At 45.0% G+C, this 26,169-nt stretch overlaps 2 protein-coding genes across 4 annotated transcripts; both read right to left on the bottom strand.

The window, feature by feature from the left end:
* Nucleotides 1–3,067: 3,067 nt before the first annotated feature.
* C12H1orf35 (chromosome 12 C1orf35 homolog) lies at nt 3,068–15,541 on the bottom strand. Its single transcript, XM_033165956.1, has 8 exons — nt 15,381–15,541; nt 14,434–14,584; nt 13,168–13,213; nt 10,136–10,218; nt 8,186–8,258; nt 6,622–6,701; nt 5,484–5,633; nt 3,068–3,512 (listed from the first exon to the last, which is right to left on the bottom strand). Exons 1-8 carry the CDS (start codon nt 15,472–15,474, stop codon nt 3,170–3,172), a joined length of 1,020 nt encoding a protein of 339 aa, XP_033021847.1. The 5' UTR covers nt 15,475–15,541; the 3' UTR covers nt 3,068–3,169.
* Nucleotides 15,542–20,593: 5,052 nt separating this feature from the next.
* On the bottom strand, nt 20,594–26,168 carry MRPL55 (mitochondrial ribosomal protein L55). Of its 3 annotated transcripts, none has more exons than XM_033165455.1 (4): nt 26,066–26,168; nt 24,974–25,138; nt 22,970–23,171; nt 20,594–20,850 (listed from the first exon to the last, which is right to left on the bottom strand). In XM_033165455.1, the coding sequence occupies exons 2-4, from the start codon at nt 24,997–24,999 to the stop codon at nt 20,701–20,703; spliced, it is 378 nt and encodes a 125-aa protein (XP_033021346.1). In that variant the 5' UTR covers nt 25,000–25,138; nt 26,066–26,168; the 3' UTR covers nt 20,594–20,700. The 3 variants fall into 3 exon arrangements, with proteins under 3 accessions (XP_033021346.1, XP_033021347.1, XP_033021348.1); XM_033165456.1 differs by having other exon boundaries at nt 24,974–25,152; nt 26,066–26,153; XM_033165457.1 differs by having other exon boundaries at nt 24,974–25,133; nt 26,066–26,129.
* Nucleotide 26,169: the final 1 nt, after the last annotated feature.

Here is a 26,169-nt window from a genome sequence, read left to right as displayed (position 1 = left end):
AAGTTTGTGGTCTACCAAGACTCCTAGATCCTTTTCACATGTACTGCTCTCAAGCCAGGTGTCACCCATCCTGTATTTGTGCCTTTCATTTCTCTATATGGAGATGTTGGGGATTGAACCTACGACCTTCAGCATACAAAGCAGTTACTCTACCACTGATCCACAGCCCTTTCCCCACTACGTAACAACAACGCTCAACTATATAATGCTGGTAGGGGCTGACGGGAGTTGGCAATCCCAAACATCCAGAGACTTAGGGATGCCGAAGCCTTCTTTCCAATCGGTACACCTCTAGATCAGAGATAGGGAACTTTTGACCCTGCAGGTGTCACTGGACTACAGCTGCCATTGGCCCAAGACCAGCCTGGCCAACGGTCAGGGACTATGAGTCGATCAGCATCTGCAGAGCACTGAGTTGGCTAACTCTCAATTGCAGAAGTCAGTTCACTTCGCAACTACCCAAACTCTGACATGGTTGTGAACTACCCCTGCTCTGAATAAATTAAAAATTAAAAAAATTGCCCAGTAGCACCTTAGCGATCAACTAGGTTTGTTCTGGGTATAAGCTTTTGTGTGCCTGAAGAAGTGTGGGTGCACACGAAAGCTTATACCCAGAACAAACTTAGTTGGTCTCTAAGGTGCTACTGGACAATATTTTTTAAAATTTTTATTTATTTCGACTGCGTCAGACCAACCCGGCTACCTACCTGAATCTACCCTGCTGTGGTTTGACTAGAAAGCAAGAGTCTACACTGAGATTCCTGCATTGCAGGGGGTTGGACTGGATGACCCTTGGGTCCCCTTCGAACTCTCCAGTTCTATGATCTCAGCTCAGCTCAGCCCTCATCGCCCAACTTCCAAAATGTGTGTGCTGCTTCCGTTTTTTTGCACTTTTACAGGGGCTGTGATTTCACAGTATCTTTTCCACCGGCAGCTATAGGCTCTTTCTCTCTCTACCCAGGGGCTTGTAACCCCCAGGCAGGGCCCATAAAGCTTGTTTCCCACTGGTGACCCCCCCCTACTTAACACATAGGTGAGAGGGTCCTCCCTTCACCCAGCTTTTGTTATGCAGGGTTTATTGAGCTATTGTTTGCCCTTCAAGAGGGTTTTCCCACCTCACCCCCATTTCCTTTCTCAGGAAACTCAGGGCCCCAAACACACCCTGAGCGAAGCCAAAGAAATATGTTTTTAAGAGAGAGCCCCATTCCATGCTTTTACAGCCCTGCAAGCATCCCCTTGTAAAGTAATTGGGCAGTTTGTTTTTTAAATACATTCTCTTCCTCGAAAGTGCATTCTAACTCAACTGCAGAAGGTACCCAAGACTGAGCAATGAAAATAGGTACCAATTTCATTGAGGCTCAGAAGCAGGGCTATTTCCATCCACCACCTTGCCCCAGTAAATATATATATTGTTCTTCGCAAGTCGTTCCCACCACCCACCTCACCTTTTCCCAGGCTCAGTGCTGAGTTGGAAAAAGTTAAGTGTTACAGCTTCCCTGCAAAGAATCCTGATGATGAGAACTGCAGTTTGTGAACAGTGCCGAGATTTGTTATGAGACGCCTTACAGAGCTACAGTTCCCAGCACCCTCAATAAATCACTTCCCACAATTATTTGGAGGAATCCGCGCATGCCAAAGCGGCGTGCGAGTGCCTCAAAAGGTAGGGGGTGGCCAGGACTCACGAGAGACGGTTGCCAGTACAATCCTATACAAGTCTACTGAGCTCAACAGGATTTACTCCCAATTAAGCTGGTAAAGGGCTTAATTGGGAGTAAATCTGAAGAAGTGTGCATGCACACGAAAGCTCATACCAAGAACAAACTCAGTTGGTCTATAAGGTGCTACTGGAAAGAATTTTCTATTTTGTTTCGACTATGTTCCCAGCATCCTTAACAAGCCAGTTCCCAGGATTCTTGCGCTTTAAATGCGGGATGTGGATCTGTCGTTAACACCTTTATTGTGTGGCGGTGGGCCAGAGCCCCCTTTGTCAAGAGTTATACGAAGGGGTCACATCAGTGGGTGTGTCTTTTTCGGATGCAGGTACATAGCCTACATGTCGAGGGGACCATTTCATGCCCCCTAATAAATGCATGTAGTCTTCAAGCCAGCACAAGATTCTTTTTACAGGTGGGTAGCCGTGTTGGTCTGCCATAGTCGAAACAAAATAGAAAATTCTTTCCAGTAGCACCTTAGAGACCAACTGAGTTTGTTCTTGGTATGAGCTTTTGTGTGCATGCACACTTCTTCAGATACCATGCACACAAAAGCATGCACACAAAAGCTCATACCAAGAACAAACTCAGTTGGTCTCTAAGGTGCTACTGGAAAGAATTTTCTATTTTGTTTCGACAAGATTCTTTGTTGCTGATGTATAAGGAAGAGATCCATATGAATCAACAAAAAAAGGAACCTGGGCGGCTTAGAATCCTACTTTTATGTCATTTACTACTACTACTACTACTACTACTACTAATAATAATAATAATAATACTTTTATTATTTATACCCTGCCCATCCTACTGGGTTGCCCCAGCCACTCTGGGCTACTTCCAACATAATAAAAACACTGCAAACTAGGCTTCATGAACTTGAGAGGGATGTTTCTGCAGCAGGACAGCCTCCCAGATGTAATTCACTCTTCTTGCTTTGATAAAGGATTCTGATCTACCCCACACAACCCTCTTTACAGTTGTTGGGTTTTTTTTGTGGACTGAGTGTACGTGTGTGTGTTTGTGTGTAACACATCAATATAATGTCTGTTTGGGTTTTTTTACATTTCTCCTATGGCTTAGCACACATGAGCTGCTCTGGACATTTATCACCCCCCTCTTTCGAATATACAATGCCAGAAAAAGAGCTCTGCGCAACTCAAAAGCTTCGCTCCTTGCGTTTTAAAAACCCTCGTCGGAAGAGTTATCACTTCAACCGCGCGGCTTTTTTCAAAGGGGTCAGAGGCAGATGCCTAAACTCTGAGCTGCGTTTCTCACAAAGGCATTTAAGGTACAAACGTTTAATTGTTTTTTTTTTTGGGGGGGGGGAGCCTTCATGACGTCCTGCTAGACTCCAGAAGGACCTCTGGGACATTAGCCGTGACTTTAAGATCCAGTTAGCGGCCAAGGAGAGAGGCCCCAAAACAAAGGCCGCAGCCTCTTTGGTTCCAGACGAAAGCTCAGTCATCGGAATCTGTGTCGTGCCTCCTCTTGGCTCCCCGAGATGCGGGGGACCTGCTCCTCCGCCGCTTGTGGGGCCCGGTGCTTTTGCCCCTAGGAGACGGGGACCGGCTGTTGCTTCGACCCTCCCTCCTTCTGCGGCTGGGGGCCTGTGTCTTTGTGGCTGGTCGGTTGCCGGGGGTCCCTTTCTCGATGCCGCTGGAGGAGGCTGGGCTGCGGCGCCACCTGCTGGGTGGTTTCTGTTCTTCCTGGGCAGGTGATGAATGGCTGTCAGGGCAGCTGGCTCCAGCCTGCCGGGAGGATGATGGATGGCGCTCGGGAGGCGTGGCGGGTCGTCTCTTTCTGCAAGCACAGAGGAGAGCCGGGTCAGATCATCAGGACGCCCAGCAGTTCCCAGGGAAGCACAGAAAGGGTCAGAAGCAAGAGAGGGAGAGGGAGAAAAACTTCAGCCTGCAAGCAGTATGCTTGCAGGTACTATTCTGCACCCCTGCTTCCTAGTCTGCAAGAGAAACAGGAAGCTGCCGTAAACTGAGTCAAGTAGCTTAGTAGACTGGTAGCTAGACTGGTGACTGGGAGTGGCCGCCGGGACCATATAACACCGGTCCTGAGAGAGCCACATTGGCTCCCAGTACGTTTCCGAGCACAATTCAAAGTGTTGGAGCTGACCTTTAAAGCCCTAAACGGCCTTGGTCCTGTATACCTGAAGGAGCGTCTCCACCCCCATCGTTCAGCCCGGACACTGAGATCCAGCACCGAGGGCCTTCTGTCGGTTCCCTCCCTGCGAGAAGCAAAGCTACAAGGAACCAGGCAGAGGGCCTTCTCGGTAGTGGCACCTGCCCTGTGGAATGCCCTCCCACCAGATGTCAATGAGATAAAAAACTATCTGACATTCAGAAAATTCCTGAAGGCAGCCCTGTTTAGGGAAGTTTTTAACCTGTGATATTTCAATGTATTTTAATCTCTGTTGGAGGCCACCCAGAGTACCCAGCCAGATGGGCGGGGTACAAATAATAAATTTATTGTTATTATATTATTATAGTACTGCCCACACTGACTGGCAGCATCTCTCCAGGGTTTCAGGAAGAGGACATTCCCAGCCCTACTTAGAGATGCCGGGGAATGAACCTGGGACCTTTTGCAATGCAAAGCAGATGCTCCAACCACTGAGCTATGGCCCTTCCCTCAGAAGAGGAAGTTATCCCAGATGTTCTCCTGCTCCTACAACCTGTACTAAGGCAGAATATCTCATGCCATGGGCCATGTCGATTCCGCAATGGAAAAATGCTTACCACCACACCTTTAAAGGAAAGAGCTAGGGTGGTGCAGTGGTTAAGGTGCTGGGCCAGGAACTGGGAAGCCGGGGTTCGAATCCCTGCTCAGCCAACAAGCTCACTGGGTGACCTTGAGCCAGTCACTGTTAGTTTTTGTTTTTGTTTTTATAAAAGTGCGACAATACAATGACAAAAAAAGGAGTTATCGCTCGCTAGCTCCCCAGATTTTCCTTGTGGCTTTCTAGCCAGCTGGGGTGGCCCCAATTCCTCCTACAAGATATACGTTTATCTTAAATATACCTTTCCAAAAAAGCCAGAAGCCTTTTTGTTGGGGTTGATGGGAGAAGAAATAGCTAAGAAGGACAAAAGATTGTTCATGTATGCGACAACTGCAGCTAGAACATTGCTTGCCCAAAAGTGGAAATTACAGGAATTACCAACGATTGATGAGTGGCAGACGAAGATGGCGGAATATGCGGAACTTGCAAAACTGACCGGTAGGGTCAGAAACCAGGATGACTCGAGGTTTCAGAGAGATTGGAGTAAATTTGTGGAATATTTAAGAGTGAACCGTGGAAGTTTAAAAACACTAGTAGGACTGGAATAAACCTTTGACATAGTTTAATATGAAGTGATAAAAACTGCGTGTTGAGAATGGACTAGAAAACCTGCTGACGAGATGGAGGGGAGTTGTAGCTCGGCAGAGCAAGGGTTAATGTATTTTATGTTAGGTGTTGAATTGGCTGTAATTTGATGTATTTTGAAAAACAATAAAATTTTATTTTTTTAAAAAAAAGATATACGTTTATCAGTAAAGGGGAAGAGCGCAGCTCAGTGGGTAGGGCTCAAGCCATAGCATCTCCAGGTAGGGCTGGGCAGACTCCCTGCCTGAGATCCTGCCACGCAGTGTAGACAATGCTGTGCGAGGCGGACCAGGCGTCTGATTCAGAAAAGAGCAACTTCCTATGTGCTGGCAAGTTGTCCTAACCCAGCTGTTTATGGAAGACCCACGGCTGTTGCCCACGAGAACCCACTGAGGTACCTCTCTCTGTCGCCTGGAGAAGAGGCGGCAGAGGAGGAAGAATCTTCTCTTTTTCTGCGGTGCTTCTCCTTCTCTTTTTTCTTTTCTTTCTTGTGCTTTTTCTTCTTCTTCTTCTCTTTCTTCTTTTTGGGTTTCTTGCTGGGCTCTGGCCTGCAAGGCAAGAGAGTAATAGATTTAATCTCTCTCTCCCCCCCCCCAACCTTTTCTGTAGAGGCCAGCTCAAGATGCAGTGGTACCTCTGGTTGCAAACGGCATCCGTTCCGGAGGCCCGTTCGCAACATGAGCAGAGCGCAACCTGAAGCGCCGCACCTGCGCATGTGCGCGGTGCGATTCGGCGCTTCTGCGCATGCGCGAATCACCGAACCCAGAAGAAACCCGTTCCAGTACTTCTGGGTTCGGTGCATACATATCCCATGACGAACGCAACCCGCAGCGAACGCAACCAGAGGTATGACTGTACAGAATTTGAGCAGCTTCCAGAACTGAGCACTCCAATCCTAAATCGGCACCAGGTGAGTTCATAGCATGCTCCCAATAGGACTATACCACACCACCCATTTGATATCCGCTTACATGCCAAAAGCTCCTTGCGCATGAATCATTGAATTGTAGAGCTGGAAGGGACCTCAAGAGCCATCTAGTCCAGGCATAGGCAACCTTCGGCTCTCCAGATGTTTTGGACTACATTTCCCATCATCCATGACCACTGGTCCTGTTAGCTAGGGATCATGGGAGTTGTAGGCCAAAACATCTGGAGAGCCGATGGTTGCCTATGCCTGATCTAGTCCAACCCCCTGCAATGCAGGAATGTTTTGCCCAATGTGGGACTCGAACTCATGACTCTGAGATTACAAGTCTCATGCTTTACCAACTGAGCTAGCCCATGGAAAGTTAATATGCTGGGGGGAGGGGTGGTCTGGAGTCCAGCCTCCTCTTTTTACATTGGATATAACCCCATCTTTCATTCTCTTCAGGATCCTGCCCAGTTTGAGGGCCTCCTCCGTGAATTCAGGAAGACACCTGCCCTTCCTGCATTGCAGGGGGTTGGACTAGATGACCCTTGGGGTCTCTCCCAGCTCTAAAATTCTATGATTTCCCTAGGCCCGAGAGACAAGGGGACGCCTGGGAGGTTTCTTACTCGGCAGCTGCAGTTTCCTCTTCTTTATCCGGTTTCTTCTTGGTAGCCGAAGCCTCTGGACTGCTTGCTGTTCGATGGTGCTGGGGTTTCAGAGGGGAAACAAGGCACAAGAATGAAAAAATCCTCGCCAGACCTAGACAGATGCTTATTGGGGGAGAAAACAGCTTTTCCAATGGGTAGAGCCCTTCTGCTCAGTTTGTGGAGGGGGGAAATATGCATGTTTCAACACTCCCTCGGGAGTGATAATCTCTACACTGAGAAAAGTGGGATGCCTGCGAGAATGAGGTCAGCTTAGCATGTTGCCCAACACACTCAGCTTCTTTTTCCTAAGTTAAAAGGGAGAATTCAAACAGACATCCAACCAGCCTGAAGTGATGCAGTCCATGGTTTCCAGTTCGGGTGCAGAAGGAAACCGTGGTTTGCAGTAACTTCTATCTATTTGGGTATCACAGCAAATGACCGTTATTGTGAACATATTGCGGTTTGCATGTGCTATGTTTAGCTTTGGAATTTGTGGGCTTCCTCGTGGGGAGTAATATGCCCTGAAAAGTCATCAAGGATCTAGAAATGACGACAAAGGGAACAGAAAAGGGAAATGTGATCTCCCAGCAGATACAACAGTATTTTGTGATTCCTATACATGTGTTTTTCAAGCTGCATGCTTTTAGATTTCTTAATCTTCTGTACACCACAGTGGGCATTTGTCAATGGAAAGGGGAAACTGGTATATTTTAGGAATACACGGACAAATGTAGAATGGGGTGCTGGCCAGTGGCATCCGACACTTTTAAGGTGTGCCTCACTTTCCGGAGGTGGATGTAGGAATATTCAGTGCCTCCCGTGTATCGCCTCACACGAGGCACCGGTTGTTGGGGCAGCCTGCGGATGGGACGGCCGGTAATCCTGGAGCCTGCTCCCACCGCGCCGTGAGCGAAGAGATCCGCTGGCTGCAATCTGAGGGTTGAGTTCTGTGAGTCCGTGAAGATTTTGCCTCGTAGATGGTTGCAAGCGTCTGTCTGGTCCAAAAAGCTCCGAAGAGGAAAATAAAGCTAAAGGTGGCCAAAACTGAACGGCCAAATAAAAGACTTTAAAAGCAAAAATGAAAATAAAACTACTGAGACTGCAGTCTGGAGGGAAACGGCTTTGGCTGCCCTGCGTGGATGGTTTCGCTTTCACTTTGCCTAGCTTTGTCACGCAACGTTCTTCTCACTGGGCTTTTCCGCGCGTTCTCCACCACCACAAACAGGGAGCGGCAGCTATTTATTGAGTGAATAACCAATGTCATAATTAATACATTAACCAATCACAACTCTGTTGCTGCCCTAAATTGGGCAGGAAGCAGATTAACTGACCGTTGCCTAATTCAAAGTTTGGAGCATTAATTGTCCGTGGAAGGATCCCAGCAGTGAATCGCCTGCCGGATCCTGCTGTTACCTTTCCTTCCAGGTGGAAGGATACAGTAAAATTAAGCACAAATAATTACAAATAAACACAAATAACCACAGGTGCGAGCGCACCTGAAAAGTATATTCCCACAGGTGGAGAGGGAATGCCAATAACTTACTGTGAAGACTGAAAGGCCCATTTTGGCAGCTTCTTTGTCTTCTTTGGAAAACATCATCCTGCTCGCGTCACACCTGAAAGGAAAAATTAGAGTGGGATATTACTGTTGTTTCTCGTTCCTTAATCGGTTCCTATGAAGCAATAGAAGAAGAAGAGGAGGAGGAGGAGGAGGAGGAGGAGGAGGAGGAGGAGGAGGAGGAGTTTGGATTTGATATCCTGCTTTATCACTACCCGAAGGAGTCTCAAAGCGGCTCACATTCTCCTTTCCCTTCCTTCCCCACAACAAACACTCTGTGAGGTGAGTGGGGCTGAGAGACTTCAGAGAAGTGTGACTAGCCCAAGGTCACCCAGCAGCTGCATGTGGAGGAGCGGGGAAGCGAACCCGGTTCCCCAGATTACGAGTCTACCGCTCTTAACCACTACACCACTACTGTCTTTGTTAATAAATTTCATTCATTTAACAAAGTTTATATATCGCTCGAATGTTAAGAAAACCTTTAAGTGGTTTACAAAAAATATTTTTTTAAAAAAAACATTAAAATTCTCAATATATATATAAAAAATGCATTACTTAAATGCATTCAAGAGATGATTGAAATCAACAGTAGCTAAAAAGGGGTAAACCTCTTGTGACTTCTACATGTAACTGCCCAGGGCTCCTTTGGAGGGAGCTACAGGGTAATAACTCTAATAAATAAAAAATACCTTGGTTCCCAAACACTGAAAACACAGAGGTAAGCGTTCCGGTTTTCGAACATTTTTTCAGAAGGCGAGCATCTGATGCAGCTGTCAGTATTGTTTCTGGGGCACCTGCACCAATCAGAAGCTGCGCCCTGGTTTTCAAACATTTCGGAAGTCAAACGGACTTCCGGAACGGATTAAGTTTGGCGCTTTTGTTTTTGAGGCTTTTTCGGTTAATTTGTTTTTGTGACCGTGTGGAACCCAGTTCAGCTACAGATTGATGGATTGATTGATTGTGTGTCTGCGGAAATGGCTAAAAGCCCCCCATCCAAACAATGACTATCATCAGTGCAGGTAAGGGGGGAAAAAGATAATTTTAATTTTTATCATCTACAATACTGTCTTATTTATTTTCTAGTACAGTCCATTGATTATTGCTTTCATTTTATGGATCAACGGTCTCGTTAGATAGTAAAATTCATGTTAAATTGCTGTTTTAGGGGTTATTTTTAAAAGTTTGGAATGGATTAATCCATTTTACATTACTTTCTGTGGGAAAGTGTGCCTTGGTTTTGGAACACTTTGGTTTTGGAACGGACTTCCGGAACGGATTAAGTTTGAGAACCAAAGTACCGCTATAAACAGAATCATAGAATCACAGAGTTGGAAGTGACCTCAAGGGTTTAAAATTGAGCTTTCCAAATTTTTCACACTTTTTAGGCATGCATCACACAATAATTCAGTTTTACTATCAAACCAGAGGTTGAACTAGCCCCTTTCCAGCCCCGTGAAAAGCATGGGGAGCGTTTGCATAACAAACCTACACACAACAAAATAAAATAAAAAATTCTTTCCAGTAGCACCTTAGAGACCAACTAAGTTTGTTCTTGGTATGAGCTTTCGTGTGCATGCACACTTCTTCAGATACCAGTTCTGTGCATGCACACGAAAGCTCATACCAAGAACAAACTTAGTTGGTCCCTAAGGTGCTACTGGAAAGAATTTTTTATTTTATTTTGTTTTGACTATGGCAGACCAACACGGCTACCCACCTGTAACTGAAACCTACACACTACAGTCAACACACTAACGTGTCGCGACACACAGTTTGGAAAGCTCTGGTTTAAAGACTAATGGAGATGTACACAGAACAAGGCATGCACACGGCGTAAAGCCTGCAGGAATAGCCATGCCGCTTCCAAACACAAGACAGACAAATAATTGGTCCTTTGGGAGGGCCACTCGAGTCCATTGCAGCAGCAGCAGCTACCTCGAACTCCCCAGGCCCAACACACGATCCACCGCCTTCTCGTCACGCTCTGCTCCATCACGTTTGCAGACCTCGGCAAGATCCTGCAAAGATATTTGCAGACAAGGTATTAGAGGACAACCTGGGATCTCCGGGTGAAGGGACTCCAGCTGTTTTGGGACTACAACTCCCATCATCCCTAGCTAACGGGACCAGTGGTCAGGGATGATGGGAATTGCAGTCCCAAAGCAGCTGGAGGGCCAAGTTTGGCCATGCCTGTTTTAGACCCTTTCCAGCATCCACAGCAGTAGATGGAAGGTGAGAACCCAGGCGTTTTTTTGCCACAGTTTGGGAGGGGAGCCGATTGCAGGACCGTGGCCTGGCTCGCTAGCTGGAACCTGTGTAATGCTAGCACAAAGATAACCTTGTACAGAACAGAGTGGTGACCGAGGGCCGCCTTCCCTGATCGGTAACCTTCCAGGGGCCACAAGCCAGAGGCAATAGTGGGGCAGAGCAATGGATGTGGAGTTTCTATAGACACAACACCAGCTCTCTATCCAAACAATCCAGAGGAATTACTGGACTTCAATGACACATGGGAAAGGGGTGGCTGCAGCAACTGGGAGGGTGGGAGAGTTTCAAGGGCCAGGCAGAGAGATTTGGGGGGGGCTGGGGGGCTGCATTCAGTCTTTGTGCTCGAGGTTCCCTATCCCTTTCCTATAAAGCAGGGACGTCCAGTTCCCAAGAGACTGCGATCTACTCACAGAATAAAAAACTGGCAGTGACCTACCCCATTTTTTGTGCGGTTCAGGTCAAAGTTGTTGAGCTTTCTTTTTGGGAGAAGAGAATGTCGAAATTTAGTAAAGGAGGAAGGGGAGAAGTCACTCACCAAAAGCTCTCTAAGAAAAGAAATACCATATTTTTCGCTCCATAAGATGGACTTTTTTCCTCCTAAAAAGGGGAAATATCTGTGCGTCTTATGGAGCAAATGGTGGTCCCTGGAGCCGAATTGCCCAGGGGCCAAAAGAGGATCATGCTTTTTATTTTACAAAGAGAAAAGGGGGTGTTGAAAGGACTCCGCTCAGCAGCTGATCAGCAAGAGATCGGGAGAGAGATACGAGTCCCGGCTCCCTTTCAGCCCCGCCCTCTTGCCCAGGCCTCCATTGTTGAATGTGCTGCAGAGGGAGGTTGTTTGTTTCCCCAGACATGTGACTGGTTGATTGGATTATCTGTCTGGAAACTGTAGAAATGGCTCCCTTTCCTTTAGAAGCTGCAGAAATGTGAGTTGAACCCCATAAAAACGGGGCTTTTCCTCTTTGCTTTTCCCCTTTTGCAAAAAAAAGCTGCAAAACTTTTAGCTGGTCCTAAAAAAAACCCAGGGCTTTTCCCTTTGCAAAAAAAGCTGCAAAACTTTTAGCTGATCCTCAAAAAACCAGGGCTTTCCCGTTTGCAAAAAAAGCTGCAAAAGTTTTGGCTGATCCTCAAAAAAACCAGGGCTTTTCCCTTTGCAAAAAAAGCTGCAAAACCTTTAGCTGATCCTCAAAAAAACAGGGCTTTTAGAGGAGGAAAACCAGAAAAATATTTTTTTTCTTGTTTCCTCCTCTAAAAACGAGGTGCGCCCTATTGTCCGGTACACCCTATGGAGCGAAAAATATGGTAGCCTCACAGCGACAATTCCGTCTCCCATTCAAACGGTCATGCGCGAATGGAGGATGGGGTGAGGGGCCGGGGCTGGAAGCTCTTATGCCACCGCAAAGGAAAAGGAGCCGCGATCGACCGGAACCTCCACGGGATCAACCAGTCGATCCCGATCGACCTGTTGGGACACCCCTGCTATAGAGCAGTGGTTCCCAAAGGATGTGGCAGGAGAGGATGGCGAGAGCGGCAGGAAGATTCAAGGACAATCAAAGAAACATCTAAACATTTCAGTGATTCAGCCCACCTTATTGGTTTATAGGGTTTTTACTAGTATCCGTAATATGTGTCTTCTTGATGAAATGGCCTGTAGGCTATGCAAATAAAGTTTGTTGTTGTTTTCAGTGTCGTATACTATCAAGATCAGAAAAGAGAAAGGCTTCTTCTTTGAGTTGATGAGATGAAAGTTAGTTTGTCTCAGATGTAATATAAATTAGATTATCTGGCAAAAGCAAGCTCACGCCTCTCTCCGACTTTGTATGCATACGTAAGGTACGTATGTAAGAGGCTCGTTTATAATTATATTTTGGGAAAGATTTGCTTTCTTATATATAGTAGCTGCATTGTTTTAAGGACGTCCCACGATCATATTATAAAGTAGTTGTGTTCTGTGTTGTAAATCCAAGAACTGCTGGGAGCTGTTTCTTTTTGTTTTCAATTGTATTTCCTATCAGAAATTCGGTGGCGCACGAGCAGATTTTTATTCTGAAAGGTGTGGCCCAGAGAAAAAAGTCTGAGGACCTCTGCTGGAGAAAGAGTACCTGTGGGAGAACTCAAGCAGGGGGCCCTCCCCTCCAACCCCTCTTCTGACCTGCAAAATATCTGAGATAGCCAAGGCTGGTGTTTAATGCCAGGAGTTAAGCTGCTTTGGGAAGAGACACTTGGACCGTTTCCTCATTGTTAAGTCTCTATGCTTTAATTAGGGCTGCCACCTGGTTAATGAAACCTTAAGCCAACAAAGCCCATCCTTTCTAATGAGTAAACGTCATTGTTCTCTTTTTTTCCTTTTTCAAATTTCCAAGTTGATGCAATATATCAAAAGACACTATTCCTTCTATATTTGTATTTTTAAAATTGTAAATATTATCGCTCTCTAGATTCTGTAACATGCCCTTCCTTCATCGCCTTCAAAGGAACATACTGAGCATTTAATAATAAGTACTTTTATTGAAATACAATCCATTAACTGATTAACTAGCTGTTGACTAATTAAGCAAAAGGACTTAAATAAGTTAACAACCCTTGTTTTCATATATGTATACTCTGAGCTTTGGGATCAAGCATGTTTACATGCATGCACACACAGACACACATATATTTTCCACACAAACAAATATTTTTAATATATATATAAATACCTCTTTGCTTAGTCCTGTCGGCTGCTTCTTCACGTTCTTATAACCCCTTAAAAGAAATACAAATGAGAGTTACAAAATCTGGCAGAGGTGGACTAGAAAACCAATAAAAATTATTGGGATAAATATATATATTGGTATAAAAAGGGAAATAATCTCTCGGCTTTGATGATCACGGGGTTAGAAGGAAGGACAACTCTTCTTAACTGGGTGAGGGGGTGTTCATGTCACACACAGCTGCTGTTACACCTGTGGGCAGCAAACATAGCAAGGCGACTGTGTCTAAGACAGGGGTAGGCAACCTAAGGCCCGTGGGCCAGATGTGGCCCAATCGCCTTCTCAATCCGGCCCACAGACGGTCCGGGAATCAGCATGTTTTTACATGAGTGGAATGTGTCCTTTTATTTAAAATGCATCTCTGGGTTATTTGTGGGGCCTGCCTGGTGTTTTTACATGAGTAGAATATGTGCTTTTATTTAAAATGCATCTCTGGGTTATTTGTGGGGCCTGCCTGGTGTTTTTACATGAGTAGAATATGTGCTTTTATTTAAAATGCATCTCTGGGTTATTTGTGGGGCCTGCCTGGTGTTTTTACATGAATAGAATATGTGCTTTTATTTAAAATGCATCTCTGGGTTATTTGTGGCGCCCGCCTGGTGTTTTTACATGAGTAGAATGTGTGCTTTTATTTAAAATGCATCTCTGGGTTATTTGTGGGGCCTGCCTGGTGTTTTTACATGAGTGGAATGTGTGCTTTTATTTAAAATGCATCTCTGGGTTATTTGTGGGGCCTGCCTGGTGTTTTTACATGAGTGGAATGTGTGCTTTTATTTAAAATGCATCTCTGGGTTATTTGTGGGGCCTGCCTGGTGTTTTTACATGAGTAGAATGTGTCCTTTTATTTAAAATGCATCTCTGGGTTATTTGTGGCGCCCGCCTGGTGTTTTTACATGAGTAGAATGTGTGCTTTTATTTAAAATGCATCTCTGGGTTATTTGTGGGGCCTGCCTGGTGTTTTTACATGAGTGGAATGTGTGCTTTTATTTAAAATGCATCTCTGGGTTATTTGTGGGGCCTGCCTGGTGTTTTTACATGAGTAGAATGTGTGCTTTTATTTAAAATGCATCTCTGGGTTATTTGTGGGACATAGGAATTCGTTCTTTTATCTTTTTCCCCCTTCAAAATATAGTCCGACCCACCACATGGTCTGATGGACGGTGGACCGGCCCACTGCTTAAAAAGGTTGCTGACCCCTGGTCTAAGACTTACAAGGCTGCCATCATGGCCTCCTCTTCTGCCCGCCGGACGGCAGCCAGCTCATCCTCCCGGGAGAGAGGTGCGTCCCCTTTCTTCCCCTTGGCGTACCATGTGAGATCCTTCCCCTTCTGCCACCGGCCTACGGGTGCCATCAAAGAGTTCCCTGCACATTAAAAGGAGAAAGACAAAATAAATAGCTCACATTTTCATATAAATCTCCCCACATAATCTCAATCTAAGCAAATCACCAAATCCGTTCTTATACCTTCTTTTTTCAGATAGTCTTCCACATATTTCCACTCAGCCTTAGCCTTAGATCTTTGTTTGGATATATTTATTTATTTATATATTTTACAATCATTGTATAAGGTATAGCAAGTTTTGTTTCATTATTAAGGGAAGCGATATACAGACAATTGGAAGTCAATTTTTAATTGTTATTTATAATTCTTTACTTTTTTCTGTGTGTTTTGTTTTTTCAAATATTATTTTTTGTGGATTATAATGTCTAGATTATATGTTTCTTAGGGGGTTTGTTTGTTTGTTTGTTTGTTTCTATTGGTTGATTTGATACGGTTGTATTTTAGAAGTCTGAAATTAAATAAAGCTATTTTAAAATTAAAAAAATAAAATAAAATAAAATAAAAGGAGAAAGACAAACGAAAACAAAACTCAGAGCAGGTCTAGAGCGCGCGCGAGACCTCTAACAAGATGATGCGAAGGTCCAAAGCTCAGGCTGCCTCCGTTCACATTTTGGCTGTTTTTGCAACGAGTGTCCTCTCCACTTAGGCCCCCCCCCCCCGCACCTCCGCCACACCTAAACCCTTCAGACAGTGGAACTGAATTTCATCTCCTCTGCAGGACTTCTCAGGACTTCTCACAGCAGACTCATAGTCATTTCAGCACATAGCTAGCTCAGCCTTCAGTAGTCAAAAGACAGCAGAGGGTCATCTCCATACCTAGGTAGTTTTCCCTTTGTTTGTCCGTCTTTACATCTTCCCACTTAAACTGGTCCTGCCCTCCTCTCACGCCCCCTCGGGACGAGCCAAACATGGTGAAGGAGAGGAGAGAACGAGCCCAGAACGTCTTCTTTCTTTCCTTTCTTTTCAAGTTGAACTCCAATCCTCAGGCGCCTGGACATGGAAAACGGAGAAAGCAACAGCCTTAAGAAATGTTACAGTTTTAGTATTCTGTTGTGCTTTCAAAAGTGGCCGTGACTTTGCTCACTACATTTGCGTGGACTTAGTGACAGAGCCCAGGGAGCTGTGAATTCTAAGCTGCAAAACTTCTATACTGCCTGGGTGGGAAGAGACAGCCCAAAGGCCACATTCCCTTCTAAGTAATCTTTCGGAGGTGGAGGAGGTCACATACCAGTGATGGGGAGTACCAGAGGCAAAAAATGGGAGGAGCAGCCAATGTTAGTTCGCTCCCATGTGCTTAACCTTCCTCCATCCATGCGAGCCAGAGGCACCATCAGATTTCAAGGGCAAATTTCAGCCAGACCCATATGCCCAAGGAGGGTGCCAAGTGGATCTGGTGAGGGGATGCAGCCTTGGAGAGTCTCAGGGGTCAGATCCAGAGACCCAGAGAGCCACTTTCGCCTCTTCCTCTCAGGTCAGAGATTCCCCAGCCCTGATCCATTCACTTGGCTGAATACTACTCTTAAGAAAAATAGCTTAAATGTGCACATCCCATTTTTGGACAGTTCACAACACCTTGCATACATTCATGGCTGTTAACCAGAAGGCTGGCAGTTCAAGCCCACCCAGAGACAGCTTTGGGCAGGATTCCTGCATTGCAGGGGGTGAGACTAGAGGAACCCCCGGGGTCCCTTCCAACTGTACAATTCTATGATGTAAATGAAATAATGCATCAATTTAAGAACTGGGTTTGTATGTTTATCCAAGAAGGCCAATAATCAAAACACGCTTACTCTGGATACATTAACACAACAGGCATTCCAAGCCTTAGCAGAGCCACACAACCCTAAATACAAGTCACAAAGCCTTTACTAAGAGTCCTTGAAGCAAAATCAATATGACCACAGGTAGTCCCTTTCTGAAAGGAAAAGTCTTTGTTTTAAGAAATGAAGCTTAGAGTGTTTATGAGCACACACAGTGCCCTTTTCCTAAGATGAAAAGGAGATGCTTTAGCTGTACTTCATGCTTGCAAAGATATTTTTTTTCAGATAGAAGCAAGAGTGACTCTCTCTGAACTCTATTCAAAACAACAACAACAAATACTAAATACAGCAACAACTCCGAAGGTAAAAAATAATAATCAAATACGTGACTTTGCTGCCTGCTTCTACAGCATGACTTAAATGACAACAATCTGGGCAGGTTAGTACAAATCTGACAGCTTGGAAACCCCAGTGCCCTGCTTCTGACAGCAGGCTTCAATAAACGCTGCATGGTACGGTAGGTGTTGCAGCCCAAACCATCTGGAGAGCACCAGGGTGTGTGGGTGTGATTTCCAAAATAATTTGGCCGCCTGCTCTTGTGCATCTTTTATTCAGAACGTACGTTCTGGAGTGTGTTCCCTAGGGCTCCCCACCAAGAAACAATGCATAGGTTTCACCGTCTTCACTTGCAAAGAAGTGTGCATGCACATGAAAGCTCGTACCAAGAACAAACTTAGTTGGTCTCTAAGGTGCTACTGGAAGGAATCTTTTTTATTTTTTATTTTGTTTTGACTATGGCAGACCAACAAGGCTACCTACCTGTAAACATCTCTCCCGTGTTTGTCAATTATGACAAACAACCCAGTGGGGATAAAGCATGGTTTCTCAAGGCCAAGAAGGGGGGTGGGGTGGGAAATTAAAGAAAGCTACAATCTAAGATACCCAAGTGTCTCAACGAGGGAAAGCCTGTGCTTATTTACTCGGGAAAAAGTCCCGCCAAGTTTTGACATACTCTCAAATCAGTATCCGTAGCATTGCAGCCTAACAGCACGCCTTCCCTGGGTGTAAGTCCCACTGAACTCAGCAGGGCTTGCTTTTGGGCAGATTACATGGATAGATAGATAAAGTGCTTTTTTCTGGGGGTACGCAAACCCCTAAACATCAGGAATCACAAGACAGAGAAACCCATAGGAGAACACTTCAATCTCCCAGGACATTCTATAAAAGATCTCAAAGTAGCTGTCTTAATACAAAGGAATTTCAGAAAAAGACTGGAAAGAGAAGTGGCTGAATTGCAACTAATCACCAAACTTAAAACCATGGAGACACCTGGTCTGAACAAAGACATTGGATTCTTATCTCATTGTGCATGATAAAGCTATCTTTAGCCATCTCACCCCTTGCCTTTCCCTGTAAGACCAATTGCAGTCGTTAACAGTCATCAACAGGTTTTCCACACCTATCAGCCGATCCCCCATTCCCACCACCCTTCTGAGTAATACCCCTCCCCACTCTCTCACTATATATAAGGGTCTGGTGACTTCCATTTCAGTGTACAGTATTATCTGAAGAAGTGTGCATGCACACGAAAGCTCATACCATGAACAAACTTAAGTTGGCCTCTAAGGTGCTACTGGAAGGAATTTTTTAATTTTGTTTTGTTTTGACTATGGCAGACCAACACGGCTACCTACCTGTAACTTTGTACTTTTGTCCGTTTTCTGTATTTATTTCCCCCGATTCGAACTATAAAATTGTGATTTTCTTGAGTCAAAATGAGAGTACCCCCCAAAACATTTTTTTTTTGGGGGGGGGAAGCACTGGATAGACAAAACAAAATAGAAAATTCTTTTCAGTAGCACCTTAGAGACCAACTGAGTTTGTTCTTGGCATGAGCTTTCGTGTGAATTTTTTATTTTATTTTGTTGTGTGTAGGTTTGCATGCACACTTCTTCAGATACACTGATATACACTTCTTCTTCAAATACACTGATATACGTTTCAGTATATCTGAAGAAGTGTGCATGCACACGAAAGCTCATACCAAGAACAATTTTCTATTTTGTTTCGACTATGGCAGATCAACACGGCTACCCACCTGTAACTGGACAGACAGACAGTACAGTTGGAAGGAACCCTGGGGTCATCTAGCCCAACCCCCCAGCAACGCAGGAGTAACAGATAAGACAAATGTACATAAAGGCACACGCTCCATAGCCCCCCCCCCCGTACCTTTTTTCATACTCCGGCCATTCTGTCCTGGGGGTGGGGGGCTGCTCTTAACTGTCAGTCTTCCCCCTCCCACTTCTGCAAGCAAAGCAACTCCCCCCTCCCACCCCGCCAAAGCCTCCTCCACTTTGCGACTCACGTGCTGCACGCAAAACCCGCTTCCTGCAGCAACTTCCGCAAGGCTTGGGAGACACCATTGCGCCGCCTGCTTGGGGGGGGGGATGCGGGCCGCACCAAGTTGCTGGGAGGGGGGTTGCCAACCGCAGGATGGGTTGCGCAGTCATCGTAACTACTTAAGATTGCGCCTCTCTTTCTGGGCATGGGGATGCGGTGATCTTGCGGGGAACTTCAGTGGCTTGAAGTCTGCCTTTGTTGCACAGGAGCCCCGCATTGGGCAAATGGGTGGCGGGTGGCGGCGGTAACCCTCATCCTTGGTAAAAATTGCTCTGTGGAACTCCCTGCCTATTGATTTCAATCAGGCCTGCTAGAAACATTCTTGTTTTATAGACAAGCCAGATGCTTGTCTAAGCCCTCGTCCCCACATGGAGAAAGGTGTGGTTTCAAATTGGGTTGGGGGACACACACACACACACACACACCATGTCTTGAGATTCCTGCTTTGCAGGGGTTGGACTAGATGACCCTCGGTGTCCCTCCCAACTCCACAACTCTGAAGTCACTCGCCCGTTCCATCACACGCACTTCCTCCTTCCCTCTAGTTAAAATTTAAACTGCACGTTCTTCAAGGCTTTACGATCTGTTTGCATTGTTTTGTAAAAGAGCTGCGTACAGCAATTACAAGCAGTAACTAATACAGTAATCTCATTATTATTATTTTTTACAAGAGAGCACGTGGAAGCACAGCAGCTGTCAATTCTTCCATCTGAAGCGGAAGGGGGGCGTTTCAGTAAGAGTTTTGTTGCTCCCGCACAAGCTACCCACACCTTTTTTAAAAAGAAAAAAAAATCTGTATAATTATTAAATGCACAAGAGCCAGTGTTTGGGTTAGTGAAAAGGGAAGCCTTAATGAAATCAGTTAATCCTGAGAGGTTGGATGGCCATCTGTCATGCATTGCAGGGGGTTGAACTAGATGACCGTCAGGACCCCTTCCAACTCTATAATTCCATGATTTCCTATTTCCCTCCAAACACTAATTTCAGCAAAATCTTGTCCCTTCCCCCTTAGCCTAAAAATAAAAAGGGGTCAGCTCTTCTGACAATAAAGCAGTCTTCCTCTGCATCTGGTCCTGTTATAGCCCTGCAAAGTGGGCCACTGATCTCATGCAGAACAAAACCATTTCCTACGTTCTTTGCCAGATTCGCCTCCTTCAATGGAAAGAAGTTTTGTGCTTTTAACAGATGCATTACAGGCAAACTGAACAGGTGAAGTCCACCCATAAAGAATGGTATGGTGTTGAGAAAGTTATTCAAGGACCGTCTGCCCATTTTTTTTAAACTTAAGTGACTGTACATACCGAGGGGGAGAAAAAAAATGAAGCATTTAAATGAATGGTAATAATAAAAAAGGGAATAACTTCATGTTTATTGATTCAAAGCCTTTTGATTAAGATGTCCCCAATTAACTGGACAGCAGACTTTAGGGTAATCTTAGGCTGCAGTTACAAATGCGCTTACTAAAGAATAACCCTGGTGGAAATTAATAATCTGGGTAAACACGCAGGACTGCTAATGATTTTCAAGGACATATTTGCAAAACCAAGAGCAGCAGCAACGTTCTTTGAGAATAAGCTTTCCCCTTTCTCTTCTACACAGGAGGAAATGCCTCTTCCACGATGGTGCTTACCTTTTCTTCTGAATCATAGCCAAAACCCTCGTTCAAATGTATGTTAACAATAAAATCCTATACATGTCCGTTCAGAAGCCAGCTCCGAGATCAATGGAATTTTCTCCCAGGTAACTGTGCATAAGATTGAAGCTAGTCTTAATCAATCAACAAGATTTCTTCCACTGGATGACAAGACATGGCAAAAATCACACTTAGCCACTTATGGATCCCCAGCCCAGAAAATAAAACATGAATACTAAGGAAACAGAAGACATCTCTTTATTTGCGGACATTTTTACAACTTAAAAATGTAAAATTAAGTATCTGATTGTGACTGGTTTTCCAGCCCAGGGGACGGATCTCATTTCTTTTTCCAAAACTTTCTGTAATCGTCCAATTTAAAGTCGTCTTCGAAACGTGTCTCCTCTTTGGGTTTAAGCTTGGTGGTGTCCCGTTTCCGCAAGCGGGCTCTCCTTTCGGCGTCAGGGAGGGTGTTGATGTCCACAGGTATCTGGAAACGGAATTATGCATACATAGAAACTTAGAATCACCATGTTTCCCCTGCAGGCAGGGTCTTGTTCCTTTTACCAGCCGTAGAAATTCAGCAGGGGTATCCTTACTGAGGCAAACGCCTCCGGGTGCTACTGAAAGAGAAGTATTTAACGATTGCTGCTTCAAATGTTAAGTCTGCAGCTTGTGGAAAAGACATTGAGAAATCCCTTTAGAAACCAAAATACTATTCTATTATTAAGTTACTAGTCCTGGTGTGCAATCAATTCAGCCCCCTCATGGATGGTCAGGATCAATGCCCGCTGTTTTCAAGCTGTATGCAGCTTCTTGGACGCATATGGTAGATGATGTGCAACGGTCAAAAGGTTTTCCTTGAACAGAGTTGACACACCTCTAGTGATCTCCTCTTGCAGTGAAGATGTGTCCTAGTGTCTGGAATTTATTGACTCTTAATTTATATTCATCACACCGTTCAGTTTCATTTGTGATATATATACAGTTGCGTTTTGCTCTGATCTAGTTTTGAGGAACTTTAATGGATTTTTTTAAATTATTGTTTTTATGTAAAAAGCTTAGAGATTTTTTATATTAAGTGGTAGAAAAAGGTAAAGAGACCGCTGCCCATTAGGTCTAGTTGTGTCCGACTCTGGGGTTGCGGTGCTCATCTCGCTCTATAGGCCAAGGGAGCCGGCGTTTGTCCACAGACAGCTTCCGGGTCATATGGCCAGCATGACAAAGCCGCTTCTGGCGAACCAGAGCAGCGCACGGAAACGCCGTTTACCTTCCCGCCGGAGCGGTACCTATTTATCTACTTGCACTTTGACGTGCTTTCGAACTGCTAGGTGGGCAGGAGCTGGGACCAAGCAATGGGAGCTCACCCCGTGGCAGGGATTCGAACCGCCGACCTTCTGATCAGCAAGCCCTAGACTCTGTGGTTTAACCCACAGCGCCACCTATTAAGTGGTATACTTTTAAAACAAATAATTCTCAAAGATTTACACACAATAATTGTAACGGCTCCATAAATCTGGCCAGTGTCCTGCCCTAATGGAACCTTACTTCTGATGCGAGTGGCAAGCTTGTGTCTGGACTGTTCAGAATGCTGGTGGGAGGAATCAAATGGCTTAATGTTCCCTCCAGGCAAAAATAATTTCCTACACATAAGGGGGGGGGGAAAGAGCATGTCAGAAAGGAACAGAAGCCAGAAACCTTCCCCTTGACATGCTAATTCTCTGCGTGCGGGGAATTATTTTTGCATGGAGAAGCCTACAATACGAAGTGTTTACCACCACAGTGGGCATCCAATATATTTCAGGTCAAACACAGGACCTATTAGCCCCGGGATTCTTAAATGCATTTCGGGAATGTGTATCTGCTGCTCTCTCAGACACCTGGAAGACCTTTTCTTTCTCTGAGCAAAAAAACTAGACTTGTCCAGATCTTTGGTAGGAGCTGATTTAATCTGCCAGTCATTTGTTTTCCTTATAGCTTACTGCCTATCTGTACCTTGCTGAATTGCAGTCACTTGTTTTTCCTCTTGTGTTTTAATGCTTCTGTTTTGTGTATATGGCGCTGCCTGCATACTGTTAAATGTTCTGCACAGTGAGAACAGGATGCTGGGCTTGATGGGCCACTGGCCTGATCCTGCTTCTTACGTTTATTAAATCCGATAATTCAGTCCATTGCTGATAAGCCAGTTGACCTACATCTTGCTTGGGTTCTACAAGATGTAGATGTATAAGAGACGAAATGGGAAGTTAGCCGATTATTGATAATTATAAATATGTTTTCCAAAACGAAATAGGACACTGGTTTTAGTCTAATGCCTAAATTTTAACTTTCTCTGAGATATGTTTTTACGGAAATGTTAACATTGGTCCTTGTGAGTTGTGTTACCTTATTTGCGGCTTGTACGGTGCCGTTGTTTTATTTGATTCTCGTTTGTTCTGTTTTGTATTGTATGATGGGCGCAAATGCCGAATAAACATCTATCTATCTATCTATCTTCTTACGTTCTGGTTGTATTTAATGTTCTGTCCTGCCGCTGTGTAACCTGCCCTGGGACCGTCTCATAAACAGCGGGACTATAAATTGAATGAATAATAAACAGCAACTCTAACCGAAAGGATCTGCCTTGGCTCCTTGTAACGGATATGGAATGTAGAACCGTCAGGCCTGACCAGAAGCACTGGATAGAGCCGGGCGTACTTCTGCCGGGCCATGCAAGCGATGGATGTCCGGTTGGAGTTGGACTGCCTGGTGGATGTGTGGAGGCCAGAAGTCCTGGGAAGGAGTCCGGAGAAGGCCCCTAACCGCAAAGCCCTGAAACCGATTCAGAGAACTTGTAAAATCCATGCAAAAAATTGACACACAGATAAAGATTCTTTAAGAACACATATACACACACCAGAAACAGCAACAAGAATATATCTCTGAGTAGAACCCAACTCTGATAAGGAAAAAGGCAGTGCAATTTAGTAAACAGGCTTGGCCTCAAATAGCAAGGAGCAGCAACGTAAGGAACATGAAATTTATATTGCCCACAGATTTCAGCGTCTCTCACGTCTCGGCTTTCATTTTAAAATGCAGCGAGTTGCTAGCTCTTAAGACTGCTAGTCCAGGCATCAGGAGGGTGTGTAGAAAGCCAGAAAAAGAATGTAATGCCAGAAAATACTGATGAAATGATGACAACAGAAGGGGGGGGTTAGATGCCTCTTTTATATAAGCTGCAATCTTTCCCCCTTCCCTCTTTATTTATTTAATTAAATTTACTGTCATTCTGTGATTACAATATTAATATATCTTACAATATATGCATCTTACAAAACAGATGCAAGCAGACTTTGGATCTGGGGTTGCAGGGTGTCTTCAGATAGAGTTTGGTACTTAAGGGTGAGGCACAGCTGTGTCAAGATTTACCGTAGTTCCTCTCTCCACTGAAAGCTGGCATTGTGCAAGTTGTACTCATTTGGCCTCTCATGCAGGACTGCCATGAAGGTTACTGAAATAATAGTTTTTGTTTTTAAAAAAATGTACCCTGGAAAAATATATAAGCTACAATGTGAATTAATATCTAGCCCTGGGGTAGTCTCTATCAGCTGGCAACCACCTGCCCTAACACAGCACGGCTCAGAGTGGCTGGGGAATAAATAATAAAATTATTATTATTATTATTATTATTATTAAAAAATGTGCTTTCCAGGCACCTGGCTGGCATTTTAAGGTGATGATTCAGTAACAAGAAAGGGAGCCAATTTCTATTCATATATATTAAAAGCCCTCGGAGGTCACAGCTTTGAAGATCTAATCCTGGCTTTGAAGCTGGTTCAATACCTATCCGAATTCACTCTGGCTCACATTTTCTTTGAAGTAACAGAGGAAAACAAACCTCAGCCTCTTTTTCCCCTAAGAGGGTTCTTAGATCCTGGGATCAAACATGTCCAAATGAACTGCTGTTTTAGTCAAGATTAACACCTGTGCAGCCCTTAATTTCACTCTATTTATTATTTTATTTATTAAATTTCTATACAGCCCTTCATCCAAGGAACACTGGGTGATTTACAATATAAAAACACCAAAATACATACTGTAGCCACAAACAAAGACAGTAAGGCCTCGCACGGTTTTAAAGGCCTGGGAGAAGAGGAATGTTCTTTCCTGGCATATAAAGATATGTAATTAAGGTGCCAGGCAAGCCTCCCTGAGGAGAGCATTCTGAAAAATGGGGAGCCACCACAGAAAAGGCCTATTCTTGTGTTGCCACCCTCTTAACTTCTCATGGAGGCGGCACATGGTGTCCTGTTGCACCAGAAGTGGTTTAGTCATGCTGGCCACATGACCCGGAAAAGCTGTCTGTGGACAAACGCCGGCTCCCTTTGGCCCAATAGTCAAATCTGACTGGACTTAACGGTCCAGGGGTCCTTTACCTTTTACTTTCCAGCAAAAGGTATTCAGAAGCATGCATGAGACTGCATGCTTACTGTTGATTTACTGAGAAACAATGCAATGTGCTTTCATTGAATATGTACAAGAATGCAAGAAGCACTGTGGAAAAGGGCCGTATCAGTTCTAGATCCCGGACAGCACAAGGAACAATGATCCCACTAAATACAACAAAGTTATACCTTAAAGTCCTCATTACGGTCGTCATTCTGAGCTCATGTACAGTCCCTGAAGCCTAGCAAACAAACGCCAATCTCCAGCGATTCCGAGGCACAGGATTCGGCTTTTATGATGAGCAAAGACTGCAACGATCTTTATGGAACATCATCCAAGGGGCCACAGCTGCTCTTTATGGCAACGGCTGAAGGCAGAAATGTTTATTCTTATTTGACAAGTTTATACAGTATATTGCTTAACTAATAAAAATATGAATCAAAGTAGGAAGGCAATATAAAATACTTATTAAATATACAGATTTAGCAGAGATAGCTAAAAAGAGACCGTCTAGAACAGGCAGCAGTAACAACAGGTGTGTGCTTAAGGTGGGAGGAAACATCTAGCATGTGGCCTCCTGTCAAAACCAAAAGCATCTGATCCAGCAAGGCAGTTCTTATGCTGTTAGCAATTAATATACTTTTGGTCTTCTTCTCACGTGCTTTGCCTTCCAAATGCCGAGCACTTCCCCCTTCAAAGCCTGAGTGGGGTTTTCCTCCTGGATCGAGGGATGGAAGTATTTGCAGAGGCAGAACATGCAGCTACTACTTGCAGTGCTTGCAGCGACTGGAGCCCGAATCACGGAATTGTAGAATTGGAAGGAATCCCCCCAGGGTCATTTAGCCCAACCCCCTGCAATGCAGGTACAATAGGGCAGGTGCACATAAATGCACACTAGTGGAGAGGGGGAAAGCAGGAAAAGGAGACGAGAGCATCAGGTCAGACATCAAAACAAGACCATGCCTCCCCCCCTCCACTCCACAAATGGTTTGGCCCTCAGAACCACTGATTTCCCCCCTACTTCGCGATTATGGTTCGCCCCCATTCTAAACTGCTTCCCTCCCCCCCCATTAGATCCAACAATGGTTTAGCTCCGCCTTGCTCTCCCCGCGCCTCCGCCTGCAGATGGTTCGATCCTCGCTGTTTCCCAGACTTGCCTTCACGCGCCTCTCTCCCCACCAAAACTACGGCCCCCTCTTTCTGAATGGTTTGACCTACTGATACGACTTTAAACCCGCCCGCCCCCGCTACTTTGTCCCCAATGGATTGCTCCTCCATACCGGCTCCGAAGAGTCCCGCTCACGTGACCTGGCGCTCTAGGAACCCTTCCTTTTCTGGCGTCATCACCCAGCGACATCGCGAAACTCGGCGCGGGCGGACTATG

Source organism: Lacerta agilis, chromosome 12 (assembly GCF_009819535.1).
Source record: "Lacerta agilis isolate rLacAgi1 chromosome 12, rLacAgi1.pri, whole genome shotgun sequence".
Taxonomy (NCBI): Eukaryota; Metazoa; Chordata; class Lepidosauria; order Squamata; family Lacertidae; genus Lacerta; species Lacerta agilis.
The sequence above is the reverse complement of the archived record's forward strand: the minus strand, read 5'-3'. Positions and strand labels throughout refer to the sequence as shown.

What these genes read in the sequence shown, in the direction of transcription:
- C12H1orf35 (XM_033165956.1), bottom strand. Translation starts at nt 15,474, where the DNA reads ATGTTTGGCTCGTCCCGAGGGGGCGTGAGAGGAGGGCAGGACCAGTTT. An exon ending in ACAAAGGGAAAACTACCTAG is followed by an intron (nt 14,585 to 15,380) that starts GTATGGAGATGA and finishes TTTAATGTGCAG; the next exon opens with GGAACTCTTTGATGGCACCC. An exon ending in TTGGGCCTGGGGAGTTCGAG is followed by an intron (nt 8,259 to 10,135) that starts GTAGCTGCTGCT and finishes TTTTCCTTTCAG; the next exon opens with GTGTGACGCGAGCAGGATGA.
- MRPL55 (XM_033165455.1), bottom strand. Translation starts at nt 24,999, where the DNA reads ATGACGACCGTAATGAGGACTTTAAG. An exon ending in ACCGTAATGAGGACTTTAAG is followed by an intron (nt 23,172 to 24,973) that starts GTATAACTTTGT and finishes AATCGGTTTCAG; the next exon opens with GGCTTTGCGGTTAGGGGCCT. An exon ending in AGCCAAGGCAGATCCTTTCG is followed by an intron (nt 20,851 to 22,969) that starts GTTAGAGTTGCT and finishes TTCCGTTTCCAG; the next exon opens with ATACCTGTGGACATCAACAC.